Below are 16,606 nucleotides of genomic sequence, written 5' to 3'. Positions count from 1 at the left end.
ATTATTTAAAATAAATATATATATTTATGTGAAAATAGAAGACCCAGCACAATTCTACTGCAGGCAATGTGGACTTTCTAAAACAGTCAAAAGCATTCCTTTTTAAAATGGTCAGCTTCGTTAATAAGACTACTCAAATCTGACAATCTTTAATGCACAACTTCTCTAATGAGCACAGGCATGTGATAGGGCTAAAGCATCCAAATGGCTAATGCTTCTCAGGCTTGCAGTTCTAAGTACTTTGCTTAAAACTATACTTTCAGCTCTCTTAACTTTCAACAGCAGATGGTTAGCAGTCATTTCCTGATTGCTGTCATTTTAATTTTCAATCCTCTTTTTCCCTATCTAGCACAGCCTACTCTTTGTTTCTTGAAATTAAAATCAAATGCAATAGCTAAATGATTTAATAATGGCAGGATTTTTCAGAAAGAAGTCCAGTTTGTGGACTCAAAATGAGCAATACAGAAGCAATTCATATTTACATTTAAAGGTAATTGCATTACCCTGCATACATTCACACATGTACTCATCACAATGAATATTAATTCCAGGGTATAATTCCAGCATCTGAATGCATGCTCAAATATATTAATTTGATATCTCGAAATAGTTGGAATATCAGGGAGATTGGTATTCCCCAAACATGTCAATATAAATTCATAAAGGGTTTTTATTCTGTTAAGGGTAAATAACAAGCTTTGATGCAAGCCTATGGTTTTTATTTTTTAAGCTACTCCAAAAGACTGACAATGGCAAACAAGTAGTGTGGCTGTATTTACATAACATATTAAGCCGAATTTCTTGTGATTTATGTAGGATTATTACATGAACTCAGTTTTGATGTGTATAGTATTCCATTATTAAGCCAAACATAGCATTGTATTTATGAAACCAGCTCACTGGATAGTGGTATCTTAGGTAGAGAAATCAAAACAGCAAACCTTAATTAATTTATCGCTCATTGTAACTTTTCTCTTTGTACCTAAACACTAGGGCTATAAATCAGGGCTGGAAAGATTCAGATGATCACAAGAAAACAGCCCCGAGTATGCCTTTTCTGTATCTCTTCGCCACTCTAAGGCGCCCAGGCAGGTGCTTCCAAACAGATGTGAAAACCCCTGGAGAATACCTTCCGTCGCCGGCCATTGTCAGGATTACGCATGCGTGACTCTTGTCCAATGAAGCCGGAGGAAAAGGAGCCGAAGGCCTGTTACAGTCATTTGCTCAAAGGCGCATGCGTAGTTGAACGTTCGCCTTCCGTATTGAAGCGGCGGGGGAGAGTTGCCAGTGAGAAACGGTTTTAAGATTTTTATACCTGGAAGGAGGTAATTCCTGATGCTAACATGGCCGACGAGGAAGAAGACCCGCCTGTAAGTGAAGCCGAAGCATAAGGTGTTGGGTAACATAAAAGATGTGAACCGTGATTAAGAACCAACTAGGATGCTGGCCGGGTAGCAACTGCTGGCTTGGGAAAAGGAAAGTGGCGCCCTCCCCCCCCCGCCTCCCCTAAATCCCCCGGGGATGCTGGAGTCAATCACACCCACGGGTTGGAGACGCCTGAAATTTTAATTCAGTGGGTATTATTCGCATTAAAAGCTGCATCCTGTTCATGGATCTCGGGATGTAGGATTACAGTCTAAATTCATTTTATGCAAACAAAACCGGCAATAAGATTCCCTGGCATTAGGAGATTTACAGGTAGATAAACTTGAATTTGGTTTTACATTTTCTGATGTAATCCTGTAAATACAAGGTAATTCCCAGTAATCTCATAAATCATAGAATCATAGGGCTGGAAGGGAACTCTGAGGTCTTCTAGTCCAACCCTCTAGTCAAGGCAGGAGCCCCATAACATTCCAGTTAAATGCTTGTTCAGGAAGTTTATTGTGGAATCAATGTGTACTAGATGTGGGCCAGCAATGTACTCCCTACAGATCCAATTCTGCTTTCTATTATTATTTTTGGGCTTTGCATTAACATCTGCTTAGCATTTCCTTCATCACTGACCATGGGCTATGCTGGTTATAATTGTTGGAAGTTATAATCCAGAACATTTGAGAAGAATCACATTTCATAGTGGTATGATGCTTTACAAATTAATTTCAAATATAAAGTCTCCCCCATTCAAGATGCATCCACAATAAGATTTGCTCCATAAGACCACCTTTGATTTAGTACAGATGTATGTGTTTCATTCCAAATTGCTGCACAGTTCTCTGCTAAGAATTATGAGTATATAGAGTTGTCCCTATCCATTTTCTCATAGTATTCTATTTTTGCTCAAAGTTCTTTTTCTTACTTACCACATTTTCTCTGAAATGAGTTACTCCAGTCTAGTTATCATTTAGATTTCCCTTCTAGGTTTTTAATATCATTTTAATATATTGTGGACAGAACTGTATAGTATTCATATACTTTTATAAAGGTGTTATTGCATTGTTGATAATAAGTTTGTTAAATTCTTCAAATTATATGTAGCACGGAATATGCCTTTTTCAGTTGCCATACTTAATGTTTTTATGAACTTTGCCTGTAGCATCCTAAAGTTCTAACTGAGATCTTATCAATGTGGGGGGTTTTATGTCTGTAAGCCTAATTTCATCTTTGCTTACAGTAAACTTTTTGTCGTATTAAATCCTCCAAGAGATCTTTTTAGAACTTTTTGCTGTCTCTCTGCTTTTAACCATCCTAATAATTCTAGAGTCCTTGTTTCTTAGCTTAATCGTGGGGTATGCCTCTTTTTTCACCCAAATTTTGGATTTATTATCTATAGTTTGAAGAAGATACTGAAGACACTGGAGGAGGGTCAGATGGTGGACAGGGAAAAAGGAAAAGGTTGTTCTCCAAAGAATGTAAGTTGATGTCAGGTTTACAAGTAAGAGTAAAGTAGATTATTTGCATGCTGAAAATACTAAAGAACTGCTGTCTATTAGTATAAGAAATAGAGATATATTAGTTTTAATGATCTAATTTTTTATAAGGCAGTTTTCTGTGTTTTCATAGGCAGTAAGGAAACTTAACCCTTTTATAGTCTCCACTTTTGAAGAATCTCTTTTTGCAGTACACTTTTGGGATGCCAGTATTACTGTGAATTATTGAATGATTTTTTTGTCTAGCATCTGTATCCTATCAATCTGCATTACTATGTAAAAAAAATGGTTAAGAGATGGTTAAATTTGAAATTTAATAAAATTTGTATGCCACCCACTCCCTTGGGACTCTGGGCGGCTTACAGACAAGATAAAAGCATTTAAAAATTAAAGGTAAAAAATACAGTTGTTAAAATTGCACACCATTCATTCTGTCTGAGTGGGGCTGGACATTGATCAACAGCCCCAGGCCTGCCGGAACAGCCAGGTCTTGGTGGCTTTTCGGAAGGCTGGGAGAATGGTAAGGGTCCAGATCCATTGAATAATGTTTCACATTTTATGAGTCATGTAAGATGTCTTTCATTGCCAGTTGGTCTTGCACTGAGTTAGTGATGAACAACTGTGCATCAACTACCAATAAAATACTTAATTTTTACTACAGTGCAGTATATTTGTATTTTGGGCATTTGTGTTTGCTAATAGTTTTCATGACAGTTCTAAGGGCAGAGATTGCTTTTCAGCCCAGTTTTACTAGTAAGGCAAAAGCCTCTCCAGTAGTTTCATTGTAAAATATCATTTGCATGAAAACTGAAGGGTTGTACTACAGCTTATATAATGTAAGAGGTGCACGTTTCCTGAACCATAAATTGGCATTTAGAACTTGTTGGCTACTTTATTCATTTGAGTTATAAAGGGCTTTTCTCAGAATATTCTTCCTTCAACATGTTCTATTAAAACGATATTTTAAGATAGTGTCATTGTTTCCCTTACAAGTTTGAACTACATCTTCCCCAGTATTTATTTTTAAAAAATATATAATTAAAATTTGCTTAAATAGAGAATTTAGAAGACTGTGAATAATTATGTAGATCATGTCTTCCAGCTGTTCCATTCAGTTCTGTCCTGCAGATGATTTTTTTTTCTTAATTTCAGTGAGGTGTATGATGTATGGATTTGGAGATGATCAGAATCCTTACACAGAGTCTGTGGATATTCTTGAAGATCTAGTCATAGAATTCATCACAGAAATGGTAGGCTCTTATAATATGTTACTACTTATTAGACAGTTGATACAACAGATGCTATATTTGGGCTTTTGTTTCCTTGCAATTCTACGTTTTATGTAAAACAAGAAGAGTTCAGAGACATGTATAAAAGCTGTTATGACACACCCATCTTAACTTCCAATAACAATTTGTTTTACAGTTTTTCACGTTTATTCCTTTATAAGTAACTCAAAGCAGCAAACATATTTAATACTACTTCCGCCTCCTATTTTTCCCATAACAATCCTGTGAGATGGGTTGGGTTGAGAGTGACTGGCCTAAAGTACCCCAGCCGGATTTAGTGCCTAAGGCAGAACTAGAACTCAGTATCCTGTTTTTGGGCCGATGCCTTAATCAGTGCACCAAACTGATTCTCAGACTATTAATGAACCAAATAGCATAGTGATTAAAGTGTTGGACTAGAAACAGAAATATCTAAGTTTTAGTCTCCCCTCTCAGCCACAGTCAGTGGATAATCAGCTTCTAGTTTTTTTTTCATAAGCAAGTATATTGTCTAAATACCGAGGACAACTCAGTAGCATCATAGAAAATGTATTTAATTGGATTTAATTGAAATGGATTTTCTTTTTGTCCATTAGACCCACAAAGCAATGTCGATTGGACGACAAGGTCGAGTACAGGTTGAAGATATTGTATTCTTGATTCGTAAAGACCCACGAAAATTTGCTCGTGTGAAGGACTTGTTAACAATGAATGAAGAATTAAAACGGGCTCGAAAAGCATTCGATGAAGCAAACTATGGCTCTTGAGGCATTTTTTGAGCTCATCTCATTTTTTGATTCACTCTTTGAGTTATCTCATTTTTTGAGTCTTCTTTTCTATAAAAGGAAGCTCTGGGAAAAAAATTCAGAACACTGCTGCACGTTGAAATAGATTTAATTGTGGACTGTTTTCAGAGATTCTTTGTATTGTGCTGTTTCTCTTTAAAACGATTCATTCTTGGACATTATTCCCTATTATAGCTTGGTTTTTTTAGACTGCAACCATTTGAGTGTCATAATTCTAGGTTTATATTCTTATTTAGCTCACAATTTTTTTCAAATATTGCTAAAGATTTCTAAGGGCCATATAGCTTGTATCTTTTACCTGTCACATTAAACTCTGTTTTAAAAAAAACATGCTTGTAAATTTCAATACTTCAATACAATCGGAGGTGTCAAACTGGCGGCCCACAGGCCGGCTGCATCATGCCCACCCCGGCTCCACAAAGGCACAAAAAGTTATATGTCACATGACGCAATCAACTTGACACCCGTGCTTTAAATCTTTCTTTACTCCATGCTTCATTCACAGAAGAGTACAAATATTAGCAAGCAGGAATAGTTTAGTTTGGTTGAGCTAATCTATCAGAAGGAAATTGAACAAATGGAACTAAATCACTAGCACAGAAATAATTATTTAATCCACCAAAAGCATTAACCATAATTTTAAAATGATGAGGTTCCTTCTAAAATGTAAGAAATATTTTGGGTGCTCTGTATCAGTCATTTTGCATTAACATGAAACAATATAAATGTGTGCATTATGTTGGTGGCCGAGTCATCTATATGGATAGCAACTTAAGAAAATACAAGAAATTGGACTTCTGGTGAAGACATATGGCAAATTAAACATCTCTGAAAGAGTAGAGAGTACAGCAACTGGTGGCCGGACAGTAAATTCCAATAGTCTTTCCAAAAAAAGTTTGATTGTGGACACCCAGTTGCATTCTGGACAGCTGCTCCTTATGAGTAGATTTTAGGAACTGAGATTTTTGTGATAAACTTGAGTTGAGCAGCTGTGAGTTAGCTAAGTCCACAGCTATAATGCAGTTCATATGGACAAAAAGTTTGCATAGGCCTAATTTTTAAATGCTTTTGAATTTAATTTGCAGCTAAAGTGATTTGTGAGTGATAGGAAGAGAATTCCATTTGTTGCGTCAATTTTTTTGGATTAAAATGAAAATCAAAGATTTTAAAACTTTTGGCAAAAAAATTAACAAAGAGTGGTTATAAGAAAGTTTAAAACAAAGGTTTTAAATCTTTAAAAGATTTTTCAATGAAAGTGCTTTTGAAAAAAAAAGAATTAAAATAGACCAAGAACTAGATCTTTGTGGGAATTTTCTTTTCCACCAAAAAGTGTAGATAATTGGTGAATTTTATTTAAAAAAAATGAGCCAGACTATGATGTTGACTTTAATTATGGAATGCCATCTTAAAGAATTAAGGGTCTGGGAAGACAAACAATGGGGAGGGGGTGGACTTGATTTCTACTCTTTCTTTTGCAATTGAAACACTCATTTTGGATTACAGTATCATAATGGCAACCACTAGAAAATCAGCAAAAGTAGCAAAGGGGAGTAGAGACTTACTAGACTAGAGCAACTTATACAGGAGAATTACATCACATTTATCAGAAAATGTTTTGAGGAATTAAGCAGTAAATTAGCTGAATCACTTGATACTAAAATGATAAAAATGTATTTGTGCTCTTTGTTACCAATGAGGTTACATTCTGTAGAGAAGAATGAGAGTATTTGGGGAAAAAATAGTTATTAACAAATTACAGGTATTTATTCAATTTATAAGGCACTTCAATAGTCCAAGTAACTAGGCAAGCAAGCATAATAAAACAAATAGAAGACAGTAATAAACAAATCCTGTTTCACTGTATATTCTATGTACTGTCATAGAAAGTATAAACATGTCATACATAACTTTAAAAATGCAAGCTTTCCTCCTTAAAAAAATAAGGGTTTTTTTCTTTCTGAGATGAAATATTAACCTGGGACACCTAAGTTGTCCCGTCTTAGGAGTGGCCATCAAAGTGTATCACTTTAAAGAACACTAATTCACAGCCACATTCTTATGGATATTTTAAAATGGATAGTTCCTGCAACCATCTAATATTGCAAAGTGACCTTTTGGTTCCAGGTATTTGCTATAAGCTCTGAAGGCACTTCATTTTAGCTCTGCTTTTCCCCTTCACTGTCCATTCACCTCAAAGAATTATTTGAGGAAATTGTTACTCAACTATTCTTAGCAGCATTTGTTTGGCACTGCTCCAACTTAAGTTTCATATGATCTGTAGCCACTCCTACAGATATTAAAAAGGTTGCCATAAAAATAAGTAATTGAGGGATGATTCAAATTAGTCCACCAACAATTACAAGTTGCTTTTCAACAACCTCAAGGAAACCTCAAAACCTAAGAACACATGCCTGCATTTGCTATAATGGAATAGAAATAACATTTGAACTGAACATCATTTTTGATTAATTAACAGAAAGTAGCCTTAGAGACCTATAACTTTAAAAATATCATCAATGTCATCTTTCTGTTCAGTGGCTTCTTTCTGTATATGGGTGGGATGACTCTCCAACACAGCAGGGCCAGAAATGTCATCATGGATACATTCCTCAAAACTCTTTGTATCACTGGAGTCCAAAGTCCGAAATAGAAAGCACTGATTGAGGAAAGGAGATACAGTTCCCTTGAAGAGAGGACTCCCTCGATGTACAGAGGTAGCCTGTGAAACACAGCTCTGCTTCCGTGACAGTCTACTATTTCGCTGGGAACTTCTAAGTTGAATGGGTCTCTCTCTGTACCTTTGGAGCGTAAGGAATTTACAAATAGTAGCTCTAACACATCTAAGTTTCCGCTGCAATCTAAGAGAAAAAAGATTAGCAATTAAAGCGGCAAAGAGCAATTGTTTGATGTAACAGTCTGTAAAACCAAGTCATTTATTTTGCATAATCCAGTTTTTTCACGTCAAAATTCTAGTGAGCTTGGAAGAGCTGAAATGACTAATCAAAATCTGAAACAGGTTACAGAAGAAATCTTAACACCAGTGGTGGGATTCAAATTTTCCTATTACTGGTTGTGTGGGCGTGGCATGGTAGGCGTGCATGGCTTGGTGGTAAGTCCCTTTTATTGAGTACGACCGTAACTTTGAACAGTTGCTGAACAAATGGTCACAAGTGGCATATTTCAGGATTACACAGAGCCTGTTTAGAAGATATGGAAAGACAAGGAGTAACAATCTACACACCTGCAACCCTGGGCTTCCACATGCTGCAGCCTCTTGGTTTTTAAAAGCTTCATTCCTAAGAAGAAAGCCCCTGATCTAAATTTATTGTTTTTACACCAGATAACTGTTGTTTTCAGGGTTTGAGACAGTTCTTCAAAGGACTGCACTGCTTTAAACCTGGGCACAAAAGAGTGAAGATGCCAAGATCTCAGGTCTTTAGAAGAAACAGATGTGATTTTCTTTGACTCAGGAAGCATATTACTGAATTTAGAATTCTGAAATAAAATAGTAAAAAATTAACACTGGAAAACAATTAAAAAGCTAAGACTCAGAATAAACTTTAATACACAGCATCCTTGGCTAAAAAGTTCATAGAAGTTGAAAAATTAAATAGATGACAGTTTTAACAACTTTAAAGGGTTTAGAATTAATACAAGATAAATGTTGACCATGAACTCCCCTTGGGAGTCTTCAAAATTTGCTTTTTGAATGGCCTCTTAAAATGCATATCAAAGTAGTTTCTAGAAGAACTGTGAAATGCTATCTCTTCTTATTAAAAAAAATCAGTACTCTTTCTTGTGACCAAGAGAATTTCACAGAAGACCTGATTAACTTGTGAAATTGTTTAGGACCAAATTAAACAATTGATTAGTGCTGCTTATTTTAATTAGGAGTAGATTCCCTCAAAGGTTTCACATGTTCTAAAGACGCCAAACAAGAATGAGAAAGGAATTAAAATTAAGCTTTCCACATGAAAGTGTGTTTCTGACCATCCCGCTATAATCAACTATTCCCAAATATTCTTGAGATCCTATAAATCCATATTCAACAGGATAAACTTTCAATACACAAACGTAGCAATTAAATCTAACTAAACCCTATTTACCAAGGGCAGGATAGATAAATCTGTTTATTCATATACATAAGAAATTACAAAGCATAAGATAGTACTTATGACATTTAAAGAAACATAATACAGACTGTACCAGCTGGATGATTATGAGCCAGATATTCTTTCTGTAGGGTTGTTATGGATAAAATAGGAAACAGGATTATTAGTTATGTAATTGCCTTTAACTGATCATGTCTGATTCTTGGAGACAGCTTGGACAAGTCCCCTCAGTTTTCTTTGTAAGGTTTTCAGAAGTCGTTTACTATTGCCTCCTTCCCAGGTCTGAGAGAAAGTGATTGGCCCAAGATCACCCAGCTGGCTAAGGCAAGACTAGAACTCATGGTCTTCCAGTTCTCATCTAATGTCTTATCTACTATATTACATCAAACTGGCTATAAAATATAAATAAATACAAGTCTACAAGAATAGAATAGACAAACCTCCTGTGATACAGGATTAGGATATTTGCATAATGTCTTCAGATCAAACTCCAACTTCTTTGCAAGACCTAAAAGAAAAAGCACTGAGATTAAACTAAAAACAGATACATAATCTTGAACAACAATAGGTTTAAATCAGTAAATCTGATATAATGCCAGCCTGGTCACTTCGATCTTTCAGGATCAGCATGCTCCAGGTTCCTTTCATCAACAAATATCATCTATTGGGATCTCCAAAACAGCTCTTTTTCTGCTCTTTTTCACAAAAGCAAAATTGGCTTTTCACCCAGGCCTTTGAAGAGGAACAGTGAGACTAAATGTCTTATCTGTCATGCTTGCCATATTTTAACAATTCTATTGTATTTTTTTAGTTGTAGGCTAGGGCACAATTGTTAGAAATTGAACATGCAAGTTGAATAAATTATTATTTTGTACATTAGATAGTGTAATCTGCACTGGGTTTCTAAACAGATATCCTGATCTCCCGCCATTAGATAATTACTGTATTTTTCAGACTATGAGACGCACCGGATTATAAGATGCACCATGATTTTGAAGTAAATTAAAAAAAAAGGTTTTTGCACTCTGCACGCCTCGTTTTTTTTGGGGGGGGGGGAGGGAATGCAGAACTTTGGCAGGCTTGTAGAGTGCTCCTGGCGGCGGCGGGGGGGCGGCCCGTTTTTTGCTCTTTTTTGCCCTCCCCAACCCTCAGGAGCACTTTGCAAGCCTCCAAAACCCTCTGCACATCCATTTTTGCAAAGGGGGCGGGGTTTCGGTGGGCCAAAAATGCACCATTTAGTGTATAAGACTCACCCAGATTTTCACCCTCTTGAGGTAAAAAGATGTGTCTTATACTCTGAAAAATACGGTAATAGTCTCATTCCAAAGAAACATCTAAGCATTTGCAATTTTAATCCCTCCCTACTTTTTGCCCATCTTTTTTTTCAGGCATTCTCCACACTATTAACGGAAAAGGTAATCAATACAGATCTTCCAACTTAATACGTTATAAAAGCATTAAAAAAATATATAATGTAATATAAGCATGAGTGTGACTGTTATTAATATTGAAGTAAATTAAGCAGCCATTACTATTTACCTTGATTAGTTCTGTTGATCAAAACTGGTTTTCCAATATCAGAACTATTTGTGGTACCTTTCCTCTTTTTCTTCTTTTTTTTCCTGACTGCTGGTGGAATTGCTACACTCAGATTCTCAGAGTGGGATATAGCCTTAGGAACTGAAAACAATGTATTTATCCATCCAGTGCCAGCTTTTCTTTCTATAAATGATTTAGACATTTTCTTCTTAATCTCTAAATAACTGGTTTCCAGAAAATCATTTATTTCAGAAGGAAAGACAAATCCTTTAATATATGGCCTTTGGTGCATTTTTGCTACTTCTTGAAGCAATTCAAACAGATCCTTATATAATGTACTAAGCTTTTTTAATACTGCTCCATAAAGAATCCTAGAATAATAAAGGAAAAACACAAAGAGAGATGTAACACTTGATATTGGTTAACATAATTCCATGTTTGCTTGTTTTACTAAGATCTCCAATTTAGTATGAATTAACCAATGCTGACTCACAATAAACTTTGGCAATAAAATTAACAGTAATTAACAGTAAATGTCAGTAAATGTCACTTGAAAGAGAGTAGCTTCTAAATATTAGAACAGCATCCAAGGATTTTTGAAAATGCTAGTTACTAGTAAGGATCTGAAATGCTATGAGCCTTACTTAAATAGAGAAAACATATGCACACACAAAGCATAATTCATATTCATTAATCAAAAATAAAGAAGGATGAATAGGTAGAAGAATGAGCTATCTACTTTGGTCAGAATGTCTGGCAATTTTATTTATCTGAAACAAAGAAGATCCAGTTACCAGATAATGGAGCAATTCTGACATAGTGAGAAAGACTACAGTTCCATCTTTGGAAAAAATGAATTCCAATGGTTGGGCAGTACATATGGCCCAAACCCATCTGTATACTTCTAACATTTTATTGGAATTAAGATACACGACCAGACATTGTTTTGTATAGAAGAAAGATCCCAAATTGAGCATTTGGAAAAAGGGATCTGCATATAAAACCCATTATATATACAGTACCCACAACCAAGTCTACACTAATAGCACCTGCCATATTTAAATTTCTTCCACTCAAAAGCAATTAAGGAAAAATAAATAAAAGTTTCTAAAAAATTATGTTCCTTTTCCCCATTCCAGCTGAAACAAAGCTCCAGAGTTTCTGAAGATGCCATTTAATCTCCTTCATCCACCACTTTTTTTGGATCCACCATAGCAATAAATGCAGTTGGAACTTTATAAATTGTACTGTGGTACAATACGCATTGGTATGCCCCCCCCCCCCAAATCTAATTGGCATGAAACTGGCTAAACAAAATCTTTATTATAAATATGTAAATGAATAACTAGAAATGAAACAATAAAATATTTAAGAGGTGTACATACCATAGCCGACTCAGCAACCCCAGAATCAACGTATTGAACAATATGTACTCTTCCAAACACAGATGTTTAACAATTAAACTGAGAAAGTTTAGGGTTAAGGCTAAATAATATTTCCCCAAAAGCTAGAGATCCAAGTTAAACGTCTATTTTACAGTTACTCAGCTCAGTGAGGCTCAGTCCTAAGACAGTTAAGAGTAAAACACGTTTATTTTTTGTTATTTATATTTTTAATTCAATAAAAATCAAAGTCATTTATGCTAAATTATGATGTTGGAGAACTGCAAAAACTAAGATGAGAAAAATTATACACCACAACTAGTAATGAACAGGATAATAACAACAATAATAGAAATATCTTTTGGGAAGGATACCTAAATGCCGTACAACAACATTCAAGTAACCGTAGTATAAGCTTGCAACCACCCAGTATCTTCACCAGAACAACTTCTATTACAGGCTGGCTGGGCACCAAGGACTCCTCAGAATTTTCAGATTTCTGTTCTCTATTTAAAATAAATAAAGAAGAAAATGTATATATGCTCCAATGCTACTCTCCTGCTTTGTGACAAACTGATATGGTAATAATGTTAATGACACAGATTATGAAATACAACCTATCTGCAACTCTTTAAATCAAATGAGCTGTTTCTGGATCACATAGTAGCTGCAGACGGTAGTCCCACAACTGAGCCACATTTCTGTTGCTAAGTGAGACAGTTAAGTGAGTTTTGCCCCAATTTACAATCTTTCTTGCCATAAGTGCTAAGTAAATGATGCACTTGTTAAGTTAGTAACATGGCTGTAAAGTGAATCTGGCTTCCCTGTTGACTGCTTCTAAGAAGCCTGCAAAAGGTGATCACATGATCCCGGGACACTGCAACTGTCATAAATATGAACCAGTTATCAAGCACCTGAATTCTGATCACATGGGAAAGCTTCAACAGTCGGTGTGAAAAATGGTAATTAGTCACTTTTTTCCAGTGCCGTTGTAACTTTGGTCATTAAACAAAAGGTTGTAAGTTGAGAATTACCTGTATTGGCAAAATCTGCTTTAAGGAATTCCAGATGAGTGTGGTGTTTGTACTCTGTGAAGAAGCTAACCTTCCCTTGTTTGCTGGAGTTTGAAAACTCTGTATGGACTGCCTTCCTCTTGCTTGCTGGGTATGAAGGCAGTTGGAGGCTCGCAAGCTTCAGATAGCTTGTTCTCTTTTGCTTGCTGGGTGGAAAGGAAGCTGAAGGACTATGGGGACCCCAGAGAGAAGTGGAGCACGGGGTAGAAGTAGCCTTGAGAGGTTCAGAGCAGGAAATCTGTGTAGGCCATCAGGGTCTCCCCCACCCAAGGCACCCCATGCTCTATTTAACAATTCTCATTTTCATTTAATGGCTACATCAGGAAGAGTAGCGAGTGGGTTAATTGATGCTATTTTGCTTAACAACCATTGTGATATGTCCCCATTACAGTCATATTTCAAGGACAACCTGTATTAATAAAACTATTGAAACATGCACATGCTAACAAGCTACTTACATGAGGCCCGTCTGAGCAATTTTTTGAATTGACTTTTCCAGATTCATTAAACTGAAACGTTTCAAGCACTGTTCAACCTGAAATTATGAAGATAAAAAATGTTGCTTACTGGGCTGTATTAAAAAGCAAGCAAATTGATAGCATTATTTCCAATCAATATGCTTAGCTCTAGATGTAAGTGAATCTTTTTTTCCATAACTCATATTAATTAAAACCAGATTCTTCATATACACTATAATATTTCTAGCTTATATACTTGTGAGCATTCCTCTCGTTCAAAATTAAGTGTCAATGTATGTTTCAATAAGTGAACAGAAACAATCTACATTTCCCCAAAATTAAGCAAACTTTCTGCAGAACTGAATGCATTCTATTTATTTGAAATTATTTATATATTCAAAATAAAATATAATAGATGCAAAATACTTATAGTAATATTACATAACTCCCATGGCAAAAATATAAATTTCTAACTTTTGGGCTATAGCTAGCTATGTCTTTTTAATCTTATTTTTGGGACTTTTTTCACTCCCCCTTGAAGAATTCCTGTACTAAAGATGGCACAAGGGGAAAATTCAGCATTTTTTTTAATTATGGAAGGCCTTATTCCATAAAGCAGAATTGCTGGATGCCACATATGCATGATTCCTACAGATTAAAATGATTTAATCAAGATTTCAAAAAAGATCACAACATTCTACCAACCTGTTTAAGACTCCCATATGCCTTTTGATGAATCATTTGATAATGGTAATTATAAATGATTGAATGCAGAAGGCTCTGTTCTGCAACCAGCATTTTGCTGTTTAACATGCTGTCAACAGCCCCACACTTCTTCAAAGCAGTTGAAAGGCATCTCACTAGAAAATATAAAAACATGCATGGATAGGAAGATGCAAAAATTCATTCAATAAACCAGTAACGAAGTAAGTTCTCAAATTCCAGTATCAGTTAGTTCAGTTGTCACCACATCTCTTTTTATATAAATGTAATGTACATCCCCTTAAAAATAATCTGAGCACAAATAAACAATGACAATAAAATACAATATTAGGAAAGATAGATGTATTGTAACATTGTACAACTAAAAAGTTCTTTCATCTTCCCTGCATATTCTGTCAGTATCTCTTCAAGAGAGGTACACTTGATAGTTTGGGAAACCCAGAGTTAGTTGTCTGCAGGAGATTAGCAAAGAAGCTGTAGTATTCTGAATTATAAAGAAAATTTTTCCTTTCAGCAATTCATTTGAGTTCTGTCCAGGATCTTGTATCCTTCCGCTACTTTGCTTACTTCCTGGCATGGAATTCCAGATACTTGCTGCATATATAGCTACTGTTTTTTTGCATGGCACATTTATGTATGTTTAATTAAACCATGGTTCATTCAATTAATCCAATTTTCTGTCCTTGCATTACAGTGGACTGTATCATCAAAAGCTGACCATGCAGTAGGACAGTAGAATGTGGTTACTTCCCCCCCCCTTATTTATCCCTCAAGTTAAGTCCAGTTTAGTCAATTATCCCCATATTAATCATCGTTTGAAAAAACAGTGTTAAGTCATCCAAGTTAAACACTTCTAAGACACAACTAGTTTAACATTAAGAAAGGAAGATGTTTTCCCTAAAGTCGATCAGAAACAAATTGCAATCCCATACAGGCAAAAAATGTAAGATTTTATTAACGGAATGAGCTATCTTCCTTTTTATTTTACAATCGTACGCATATGGTATGTAATATCAAGATCAAATCTGCTGGATAATAACTTAGTCCCACCACCAAAAAGCCTGTCAGTTAAACGACATTTCCTAACTACTAATAATAAAAAGACAAGACAGGAAAGTCTTCAGCAAGCGTGCTTTTATCTATCACTCAAATTTAACGCGGAATGCAAAGATGTTCCGCTTTATCCCGAGATAAAGCGTCCCGCATTGAAATCTCTCTGTTAACCTGAAGCATGTTCAGCCGGCACGACTTCGGCCGAATTACAAGCAGGCCAAGGCACGTCCCACCGGTTCCACACAAACTCGCCGGCTCCGGTCGCCGCCATCTTTGCCTGGCGGGGAATCCCGGATTAAGATATGTCACCGGAAGGAGAACGATTGACGGATGACTCCTCCCCCTAATAGGGCGAGGGAGAACACAAAAGTGGATTACTTTAACCTCTCGTCTTCTGATTCGCTATTCCATCGGAGAGGCGGGACCTGGAAGCGCGCTTTAATTTGATCCACGGGGAAGGCTATTGTGGCGTATTTTCTCTTCGTTTCACGCTCGCCCCTTTTTCCTCTGTCGAAGTATTTCTGTTCTTGATAGCTTTAAGACTTGGGGACTTCAACACCTCCCCCCCAAAATATCAAGAGTGAAAAATGTTGCTCTGTTGATGTTGGTGTAGGAATCGTGACGACCAAGTAGATCAGGGGTCTCCAACCTTAGCAACTTTAAGCCTAGAGGACTTTAACTTCCAGAATTCCCCAGCAAGCTTTGCTGACTGGGGAATTCTGGGAGTTGAAGTTCGCCAAGCTTAAAGTTGTCAAGATTGGAGACCCCTGATCTAGATAGCACCAGAGAGAGGCAGTAAACAAACAGACAAACAGTAAAAGCAGTGAAGAAGCAGACTAAATAAATAAATGCACTAATGTTTTGCTGCCAGCTGAGGTGTTTTGCATCCAGATATTTGCAACTCACAAATAGCCCGAGATTAGTATTGCTGTACATGTATTTAAAATGTAAACATGTATTTTTGAGACTATGATGTTTTTGCTTCAACAATACTTCTTAAACACTTAAGAAATTTCTTATATTTCATGGAGTATAATAAAATAACTATCATGCATGTTGAACCAGTTTGTTGAATAAATTGCAATTAGCATAATCAAATAGGCTAATATATAAATGATGGTTTATTTATATATTTATTTAATATTATGAATTCCCATAACATTTTAAGTTACGAAGAAGTAGATGTTTGAAATTAGATTACAAGTATGTATGCAAATTAATGTAAGAAATTTCAGGTGTTGGATGAATGTAGGGTTTATCAAAACTAAAATTATTTTAATAAATAAATATTTCTATAAGATACATCCAGCTATCTATCTATT

The 16,606-nt window shown here is 35.8% G+C and overlaps 2 protein-coding genes across 3 annotated transcripts; one reads left to right on the top strand and one right to left on the bottom strand.

Moving 5' to 3' along the window:
• Positions 1 to 1,037: 1,037 nt before the first annotated feature.
• Positions 1,038 to 5,283, top strand: TAF13 (TATA-box binding protein associated factor 13). The gene is made up of 4 exons (XM_087721356.1): positions 1,038 to 1,370; positions 2,774 to 2,852; positions 4,023 to 4,120; positions 4,735 to 5,283. The coding sequence occupies exons 1-4, from the start codon at positions 1,344 to 1,346 to the stop codon at positions 4,903 to 4,905; spliced, it is 375 nt and encodes a 124-aa protein (XP_087577482.1). The 5' UTR covers positions 1,038 to 1,343; the 3' UTR covers positions 4,906 to 5,283.
• A 1,403-nt stretch (positions 5,284 to 6,686) lies between these two features.
• On the bottom strand, positions 6,687 to 15,569 carry RMP64 (ribonuclease MRP subunit p64). Of its 2 annotated transcripts, XM_087721352.1 has the most exons (9): positions 15,456 to 15,569; positions 14,214 to 14,368; positions 13,509 to 13,585; positions 12,352 to 12,483; positions 11,981 to 12,058; positions 10,596 to 10,966; positions 9,497 to 9,564; positions 8,186 to 8,439; positions 6,687 to 7,802 (listed from the first exon to the last, which is right to left on the bottom strand). In XM_087721352.1, exons 1-9 carry the CDS (start codon positions 15,553 to 15,555, stop codon positions 7,430 to 7,432), a joined length of 1,608 nt encoding a protein of 535 aa, XP_087577478.1. In that variant the 5' UTR covers positions 15,556 to 15,569; the 3' UTR covers positions 6,687 to 7,429. The 2 variants fall into 2 exon arrangements, with proteins under 2 accessions (XP_087577478.1, XP_087577479.1); XM_087721353.1 differs by lacking the exon at positions 11,981 to 12,058.
• Between the last annotated feature and the right edge of the window lie 1,037 nt (positions 15,570 to 16,606).

Source organism: Thamnophis sirtalis, unplaced genomic scaffold, assembly GCF_051295495.1.
Source record: "Thamnophis sirtalis isolate CommonGarterSnake01/CBP01778 unplaced genomic scaffold, rThaSir2_p1.2 scaffold_8, whole genome shotgun sequence".
Lineage (NCBI taxonomy): Eukaryota > Metazoa > Chordata > Lepidosauria > Squamata > Natricidae > Thamnophis > Thamnophis sirtalis.
This window is presented reverse-complemented; position numbering and strand designations above follow the sequence as displayed.

What these genes read in the sequence shown, in the direction of transcription:
- TAF13 (XM_087721356.1), top strand. Translation starts at nt 1,344, where the DNA reads ATGGCCGACGAGGAAGAAGACCCGCCT. An exon ending in ACGAGGAAGAAGACCCGCCT is followed by an intron (nt 1,371 to 2,773) that starts GTAAGTGAAGCC and finishes TATTATCTATAG; the next exon opens with TTTGAAGAAGATACTGAAGA. An exon ending in TAGAATTCATCACAGAAATG is followed by an intron (nt 4,121 to 4,734) that starts GTAGGCTCTTAT and finishes TTTGTCCATTAG; the next exon opens with ACCCACAAAGCAATGTCGAT.
- RMP64 (XM_087721352.1), bottom strand. Translation starts at nt 15,555, where the DNA reads ATGGCGGCGACCGGAGCCGGCGAGTTTGTGTGGAACCGGTGGGACGTG. An exon ending in ATTGCTCAGACGGGCCTCAT is followed by an intron (nt 12,484 to 13,508) that starts GTAAGTAGCTTG and finishes TATTTTAAATAG; the next exon opens with AGAACAGAAATCTGAAAATT. An exon ending in GTGGAAGCCCAGGGTTGCAG is followed by an intron (nt 7,803 to 8,185) that starts GTGTGTAGATTG and finishes TTTTTCTCTTAG; the next exon opens with ATTGCAGCGGAAACTTAGAT.